Source organism: Orycteropus afer, unplaced genomic scaffold (assembly GCF_000298275.1).
Source record: "Orycteropus afer afer isolate SDZICR_OR568_19922 unplaced genomic scaffold, OryAfe1.0 scaffold00558, whole genome shotgun sequence".
Classification (NCBI taxonomy): domain Eukaryota; kingdom Metazoa; phylum Chordata; class Mammalia; order Tubulidentata; family Orycteropodidae; genus Orycteropus; species Orycteropus afer.
The window spans coordinates 313,938-322,795 of record NW_006922145.1 but is presented as its reverse complement, the minus strand read 5'-3'; the positions used below and the strand labels follow the sequence as shown (position 1 = coordinate 322,795).

The window sequence follows — 8,858 nt, the reverse complement described above, 5'->3', positions numbered from 1 at the left end:
ATCGGTTAAGTGCTTGGCTGCCAACCAAAAGGTGAGCAGTGTAAACCCACCAGCTGCTGGGTGGAGAAGAATGAGGCAGTCTGTGCATAAGGATGACAGCCTTGGCAACGCTGGGCCGTTTCACTCTGCCCTGGAGGGGAACTGTGAATGGGAATCAACTCTCTGCCAGTTGCTTTGGTTTGGCCTTTGCTTCTGTAAAGATGAAGGCCTGGGAAAACACTATGGTGCAGTTCCACTCTGTCCTCTAGGGGCGCTGTGAGTTGTAATTGACTCAAAGGCAATAAATTTGGTTTGTTTTGATGGCTGGTGAGTTTGAGCTTCTTTTTTTTTGTTCTTAATTTTATTGTGATTTGGGTGAAAGTTTACAGATCAAATTCACTTTCCACACAACAGCTCACGTACACATTGTCTCATGACATTGACTGCAATTTCCCACAATGCAGCAGCTCCCCTCCCACTTCCTCCCCATAGTTACCTCTTTCCTGTGTCCTTCTGTCCCATGCACTCCTGTCCCCCGAGCTGTGTCCCTGTGCACACACAGCCCTTCTATTCTCCTGTGAATGATTTCTTCAGGGAGTGTATGTACCTAATGCAAATGTTCAGCTCACATGCCTGTATTTTGTTTGGCTGGAAACCACAGGTGTGAGTTCAATTCCAGACCCGAAGGGCAGCTAGAGGCCATAGTCTCAGTGGTTCCACCAGGCTCCATCAGACCAGCAAACCTGGTCCTTTTCTTCTTTTCTTTTTTTTTTTAATAATTTTGGGTTTTGTTCACACTGTTCTCCCTCTCCCTCCAGGACCTCCCGCACAGACCCCCCGACTCTTGAGAAGTCTTCACATGCTTGTTGGCCATTGGAGTGTCCTCCTTGGTGAAATGTCTGTTGAAGTCCTTTGCCGGTTTTTCAGTTGCTTATGTGTCTTGTCATTGTTAAGTTGTAGACGTATTTTATAAAGTTTGGATATTAGGTCTTTAGCAGATACATGGTTCCCAAAATTTCTCCCACTCTGTAGGCTGCCTTTTCAGGTTTTTTTTTTGATAGTCTTTTGATGAACAGAAATACTGAATTTTCATGAGGGCTCATTTGTCTGTTTTGTTCTCTGCTGTGAGCTCTGGTGGCATAGTGCCTAAGGCACTTGACTGCTAACGAGGAGGCTGGTGGTTCAAACCCACCAGCCACTCCTCGGAAGGAAGATGATGCAGTCTACTTCCGTTGAGATAGCACTTCAGAAACCCAAGGAGGGGTCACTATGAGTCGGAGCCGACTGGATGGCAGTGAGTTGGGTTTTGGTTTCAGTATGCTTTTGTTGACCTATTTGATAAATAAAAAAAAAAAGACAAGAAAAACCAAACCTGTTGCTGCAGACCTTCTCCTGCCTCCCAGCGCCCCGGCCGGCGAGAGCAGGACTGCCCCAGAGGGCTTCCAAGGCTGCCGTCCCCGGAGATGGGCACTGCCACGCCTCTCTCCGGCGGGGTGCCTGCTGGGTCTGAACCACGGACCTGTCAGCTTGCAGCCGGGCGCCTAACCGCTGCGCCAGCAGGTCGCCTTCATTCCTTCTGACGGCCCGTTGCAGAAACCTGGTCCTGTGGCTTCGCTCCTCCGTTCTCATCTATGAGTTGGATGGTTTCGTTTTCAAGTTAAGGTTGTTGATCCATCTTGAAATTTTAAACATTATTGCTGCTGTTGAGAACAGACCCAGCCGAGCAGACAGCAGTCGGGCGGCTCCTCCTCGCACCCTTCAGTGGCGCCCTTCCAGGGGCGTAGCCCTGCCCCCCCGCCTTTTCTGAGTGGTCCTCCCCCACGAGCAGAACTCGGTTCCTGTCTAATCGTTCAAGTTCTGCTGTTAGCCGGAGCCCAGATAGGTTCTTAAAAGAGCCCACTGCTCACGGCAGACATTTTACAAGCGTTCAGCTGAACTATTTATTGATTGTTTAAGGGAGGCTTCAGGAGGTATTTTCGGTTTAAGGTTTAAAGTTTAGAGATGATCTCAGGGCAAGTTTCAGGGCTTATCCTGCTTCACTGGCTCTTGAAAGTCTGGATTCCATGAGACTTTGAAATTCTGCTCTGCATTTTTTCCTCATTTTGATCAAGATTTTTCTAGAGAATCTGATTGGATTGCTCAGTAACGGTAGCTGAGTGCCGTCCAGTTCTTCCGGTCTCGTGGCAAAGAAGGCGGGTGGTCGTGGAAGCAGTTAGCCTCCTGTTCCACGTCCTCTGCCCGACCCCTTCGGCCTCTGCTGCCCCAGGGGAATGGAGACCAGTGGCGGGAGCCCCGGCTTGCAGCTCGCAGACTGGAGGCCCCAGGTCCCAGCAGCGTCCCGTATGCCCCAAACCACCGGCAGGTCCTGCGGGGGGTTTGTACACAAGCAGCCCTGACAGCTCTGGGTTCTGTTGTGAGTGTATCTCCCGCAGTGTATGTCAGCTCACCTTTTTACGGTGTGCAGCCTGTTGGCATCATTGCATTAATGGCTGCTGGAACCCTACCCTCAGTCAGTGCGGCATTTTCCTCACTGGAAACCGAAGTCCGGAGCTCCGTGGGCACACTTCTGAATTAGGAGAGATGTTCTGCTTTTAGGGTATATGGGACTGCCAGTCCTTGGACATGCTGTCTCTTGATTTATCGACGTTTTCTTTAATGTCTCTCAATAAGACTTTATAATTTTTTTCTGTATAATTGCAGATTTTGTTATATTAATTCCTCAAGGCAAACAAACAGACAAACAAAAGAAACCCAAACTCACTGCCATTGAGTCAATGCTGACTCTTAGTGGCCCCCTTTGGATTTCTGAGGTGGTAAATTTTTACGGAAGTAGGTTGACCAGTCGTCCTTCCACGGAGTGGCTGGTGGGTTTGAACTGCCAACCTTCTGGTTAGCAGTCAGATCCTTAGGCACTGTACTACCAGAGCTCCTTACATGAATTCCTAGGAAGTCTATAATTTTCCATGTAAATTGTATTAAAATATATTTTAAAAATATTTTACTGTGATTTGGGTGAAAGTTGACACCATACATTTCCCATACAGGAGTTCATACACGTTTTGTCTCGTGACGTTGACTGCAGTTCCCCACAGAGTAGTGACTGTTTTCCCACTTCCTCCCTGTGCTTTACCTCTTCCCTGTGTCCTTTTCTGGGCATTCCTGCCCCCTGACCTGTCTCCCAGGGCAAATGCTGTGTATTAAAATAGTTTGAAATACTAGTTTATATGAATGTAATTTATTTTGTAAAGCTTTTTATTTTGAATTAGTTATGTTGTTGTTATGTGCTGTCGAGTCAGACCTGACTCATAGCGACCCCTCCTTGGCTTTTTGAGGCAGTATCACTACGGAAGTAAATTGCCCAATCTTCCTTCCGAGGAGTGGCTGGTGGGTTTGACCCTCCAGCCTTCTGGTTAGCAGTCAAATGCCTTAGGCACTATGTTTAGAAGCTGCAAATAGAATACATAGCATCTTATGACTCCTTCGCCTTCCTCCCCCAGGGGTGACGTTTTGTGTAACTAATACAGTATACAAAAACAGACTCCCTGCCATCGGGTCAATTCTGACTCAACAGCGACCCCCATTGGGTTTCGGAGGCTGTAGATCTTTATGGAGGTAGATTGCCTTGTTTGCCTTCCATGGAGTGCCTGGTGGGTTTGAACCACCAGCCTTCTGGTTAGCAGTCAGATGCTTTAGGCACTGGGCCACCAGAGCTGTCTGTACAGTGTTACAGTATGTGTGTGACAGTACAGTGTGGCACAAATAAGGCAGTAGCAACGGTTATTGCAATATCAAAATCCGCTCAGACAAGTGCACAGTTACATGGGTCTAGCTTGTATCTTTCTCTCTTTGTTATGAATACACACGCACAGGTGGCCCCCAGCTTATGGTGGGGTTCTATTTTGACAGCTTCATTGGCAGTTTGACATAAGTTGAATACTTTATTATTAGTTTTCATTATTACTGCCTTGTTATTACAGTATCTTTAAAAAATCCAATCCTACATGTCTCTGGGGTTGGAAACATTGAATACAAACTTATAGATATGATAGCATCTGCAAACCACGTGTTGCAACATTGTATGTAATGCATGTGACTAATGGTAAGATGTTCAAAAAACCGCAAACACCAGATTGTAAGTGAAGTTTGTTGGAACTTGAGTATGTTATAAATCGGGGACTACTTGGATACACACACGATACACACACGTCTGTGTAAGTGTGTGTATGTGTATATCAAGTAAGTGTGTGTGTGTGTGTGTGTGTGTGTGTGAATGTATCTATTGGCTAGAAATACCCCATTCTCCTGTACGGGAGCACCACTTGGATCAGGCCCCAGCCTACGCCAGCGCGCCCTCACGTGACCTGGTGACATCCTAAGAGACCGTTTCCTGACGAGGTCGTGTTCACAGGACCCAGGCTGCCAATCCTTGTGGGCCCGCCGCGTTCAGTGCACAGTGTGAAATGCCTCCCTCCAAGGAGCAGTTGGCATGTGGTCACACACCCAGCCAGGAGCAGAACTCCGCCTGCCCCCCGGAGCTCCCCTGCCCCCTTCAGCGACCACCTCTCTGCAGAGCTGTGACCTGCCCTGCCTTCATTCACAGGCGGGGGTTCCCTTTCCTTGGGCACTTACCTAAATACACTCACGCTCCAGCCAGCATTTTGCGTCTGGCATCGTTCCCTCACTTTGTTGCGTTACACGTGAGACCGGAGTCGATGGCTTCTCATAAACCCATCAAGCAAAGCCCTGCTGTCGAGCTGTTCCGGCCTCTGGGCGACCCTGCTAACGGTGGAGCCGACCTGCCCCACAGCGTCTGGGGCTGCTGTAGCTTTTCCCGTGAGGCAGCGCGTGGGTTCGGAGCAGCTGCTGGGTTCGAACCTTGGACCGCTGGGTTGGCAGATGAGCACTGCGGCCACTGCACTGAGACCGCTGGCCCGGTGCATTGTTTATGGCATCGGGGTTTGTCTGGGCCGCGGTGACAGTTCCTGCTGGGAACGTCCTCGGGAGCCTTTCGGCAAACTCGTGGCCGTGTTGTTTCTGCTGACCCGAGGCGTGGGGCCTGCGCCCACGTGGCTTTCTGCTGTTGATGCCTCGAAGGGCTCCTTTTGGGTGGCGCTGGCTGCTTCCATTTTCACCGTTTCGTGTCTGTGCTTTCACGGCGACTTCTGCAGCCTTGGGGACCCTATCTCTTGACCTCGTCATGTCTCATGAACACGTGACATAGAACTCAGGGGTGCCAGGCGAGAATCTGGGTGCCTCTGTATGCAGGCACTACCTCTCTCAGTGTTTGCTTGGCTGAAATGTCCTTACTTCTGTCTGTCATTGGAAATTAAGTTCCTTGACGGAAACTTCTGGCTAGCATTCTTTCCCCACATGAAGTTGACGTTTGCTGACTTTCGGCTTACGTGGTTGGTGTTGAGAGTCAGCTGGTGGTTTACCGCTGTTCCTTCCAAGGTGACAGGCGCGGTGTTTGTGTCCCAGGATCACTGACATGCGTGAACTCGGGTTCCCGAGTTTGTGGCTTGCTGCCCTGTGGTGGGCCCCTCAGCTGTGGCCTCTGCCTCGTTCCTTCCTCCCGCCCCGTGGCTCACGGGGGCCCGCCAGACCTTCCTACCTTTCTTCGGGGTTGTCAGGTGTTACGTCTGGGGACACGTGGCGACCCCATGTATTAGGAGTTGGAGTCGAGACGTCAGCATCTGGTCCTTACTTCTTCTTGGTTTGTGCTGTTCTCTGGGTGACTGTTTCTGACTTCTGGCTCACTGATTTTCTCTCACCCTTTTTGGATGTGTTAACAAGCGCAGTCAAGGAGTTGTTAATTTCATTCACTGCAGTGTTTCATGTTTAGAAGTTCCACTTTTTTCTGTTTCAATCTAGTTTCCTACAGTATTTTCAGACTTGACTGTTATTTCCTTGAAGTGAGTGCGCCCGGCTTGTAGTCACAGCGTCTGAATGCTTCCTTGAAGTGAGTGCAGTGACTGTGCGCCTGGTGGTCACGGCGTCCGAGTGCCCGTGTGTGCTCTGGTGTCTGGTGGCCTTGCTGGCTCTTGCCGGTGCCCAGTCCTTTGAGACTGGTGCCCTCCCCGTGGTTGAAGCCTCGTCCGTGGGGGTTCTCTGGCGCCTCGGATGAAGGTGCCCTCTTCTGGGTGGGGCGTGGATTTACTCATGGTCGGTGCTCACGGGTCAGCTGCCAGTTGGGGATCACTAGGTCATGGCTTTCTGGTAGCATAGTGGCTAAAGCACTTGACTGCTAACCAGAAGGCTGACGGTTCAAACCCACCAGCCACTCCTCGGAAGGAAGGTTGGGCAATCCTACTTCCGTAGTGATACTGCCTCGGAAACCCAAGGAGGGGTCGCTATGAGTCGGGGCTGACTCAATGGCAAACAACAACAACAACAACAACAACAACAGGTCATGGCTTGGGGTTCTCTGGACCACGTGGGTCGTGTGAACCTCAGCACATACGCGGCCCCGGGGCCAAGGCCAGTGAGCCCTGTCTTCCTCCTTGTTTCCCTGGACGTAGCCCCCAGTCGCTCTGCTTAGTGCCAGGGCGGCCTTCTCTGCTGTCCCCGTGGACCAGGGACGGCACATGGTGACATGGTAACCCTTTCCTTTGCAGGTGTCTTTTCTGGGGGCTGGGGAGGAGAGAACATAATTTCCTCATTAACGTAGGGAGGGTCTCTGAATTCACTTGCCCCCTTGACAAGTTCAGATGTACTTTTGCCCCCTTCCCTGCGGGACCTCACCCAGAGGCGTCCTTGGTCTGTCGGGCTTGGCAAGTGCACTTGGGGTGCAGGTGGGGTAGTGGCCAGCACTCCGCTTCTCCGGGCTCCTGCTTTCTTTCCAATTTTGCCCTAATTTGGGTGCCTTCAAAGATAAGCAGTATTTTTAATTTTTTTGGTCTGGCATTCTTTTAGTTGGATGGTTAGTATGAGTGGAAATGAAAATAAAAATAAGTTATTATTGTTTTAAAAAAAGATCGGGAAATGCTTAATCCAGTGACTTTCATCCGTTAGCTAGTAAATTTCTGTAAAGTAGATGGATAAATGATCTGGAAGGGCACGGCTTGCTTTCTGTGTTTCTCGTGACCGTAGGATATGTGTATTTTCTGGTTTGCATCTAATATCTGTCTTGTTTTAGGGGTAAAAATACTTCCATCATGGCTCACTCAAAGTCAAGGACGAATGATGGAAAGATTACGTATCCTCCCGGCGTCAAGGAAATCTCAGATAAAATATCCAAAGAGGAGATGGTGAGACGGTTAAAGGTGAGTGGAGCCGGCCTTCGCTTTTCTGAACACGTGTGTGGGGTGGGGCGCCCTGTGACGTGCACACAGGCTGTGTCTTCCTCACCAGCCAAGGCCATTGCCATCGGCTCGGTCCTGACTCGTGACAGAGCCGAAGCCAGGGCGCCTGAGAGGCCCAGGCAGCGGTGACCTGTCGGGGCCGAGGGGCCGCGGGTGCGCGGGCTGCTGGCTCGCGGGGGGCAGCTGAGCTGGACAGGGCCCTGGAGCTCAGTGGCGAGGACACATCTACAGCACTGTTCACTTTTCTTTGTGGGACGTTGTCTCCTCTCTCCTGTAGTGCATTTATTCATAGGAGAATGCCACCGTTGTCAACTAGGAAGGAAGCCTGAGGCCGGCTCTGAGGAGTCAGGCTGTGTTTCTGCTTGCGCCTGGGCCAGGCGGTGGTACTGCTGGCCCGGGCCATGGCTTCTGACTTGCAGCCGTGAATCAGGGCGGATGCAGAATCCCTCAGGTGCGGCTGTCGCTGCGCGACGAGGGTCTCTGTCCACTTCCCGGGCTCCCCTCCCCCTCAGGCAGTGACCGCCCCCGACGGTTAGAATGGCCGACTGAGCCCAGCGGCCTGGGAGCGTGCCGAGCTGCGTGACCAGTTGGCTTGGACGTGGATCCGTTTGTGAACATTTCCCTTCTGAGTCATGTCCCCTGGGCAGTGCTGTTCCTCACCTGGCTCTCCACACAGGCAAACGGTCCTTGTTTGGCCTTTCAAAGCCTGGGAGTCTGCATACAAAGGTCCACTTACCGCCATTGACGCACGTGGTTTATTTTCACAAGAAGGACAGGTCCCTGGTGCGGTATCGCACGTTGCGCACCAGCCAGCTCTCAGTGCTTCCGTGTCAGGTGTCAGCGCGCCAGCTCGCAGCGCACACAAGGGAGGGAGAGGTGTCTCCGGGCGGCACTTGGAATGTGCCAGGAGCTGGGTGTTATCTGGTTGGGTGCATGTGTGCATTTTATTAAGAAGTTAATCTACAAACCTCTTATATATGACATTTTTCATTTTCTATGTATTTATATTCTGATGTTTTGGAATTTTAAGGGAAATGAATCCATTTATTTAGTCAGATTTGCTTATATTTCAAAAACGACATTCCGGTTATTTGCTCAGAAGCTCATCTTGAGAGCAGAAGAGCCGGCTCCGAGCTGGTCAGCCCGTCATGCCTCTTGGACATTACTTTCTCAGACATCATCTTGGCTGTGGAGGGCGTGTTCGCCTCGTCGCTGACTTTTATAGCACCATCTGAGTTGTGGACAGCAGCGAGGTGTTCCCCGTCACTGGCTCGCCCTGCAGCAGGCTGGGTTCTCGGTCTCGCTGGACCGTTCCCACAGCACTCACACTCATCGCACAGCCTGTCGGGTGCTCGTGTGAGTTTGTAGGCACTCAGACCTGGTAGTGATCGTTCTAATGCACATTTTTCTTGTACACGTCCTGCTGTCTTCAGCATCCTTTCTGGAGAAATACACACAGGATCTTATGTGGCTGAGACCGATTTTGGATGTGTGTAAGGAAACGTGTAAGCTGTTTCCCCCAAACCACACCCATTGCTATGGAGTCCATTCTGACCCACAGCGCCCCTAGAGGACAGA

General features: G+C 51.0%; 1 protein-coding gene across 1 annotated transcript in view; it reads left to right on the top strand.

Moving 5' to 3' along the window:
* The first annotated feature begins 7,133 nt into the window (after positions 1–7,133).
* Positions 7,134–8,858, top strand: part of PDS5B (PDS5 cohesin associated factor B) — a 147,856-nt gene continuing 146,131 nt past the window's right edge. The window contains exon 1 of the mRNA XM_007955954.1: positions 7,134–7,241. Within this exon, the coding sequence (XP_007954145.1) occupies positions 7,134–7,241 (108 nt within the window). The remainder of the gene's footprint in view (positions 7,242–8,858) is intronic.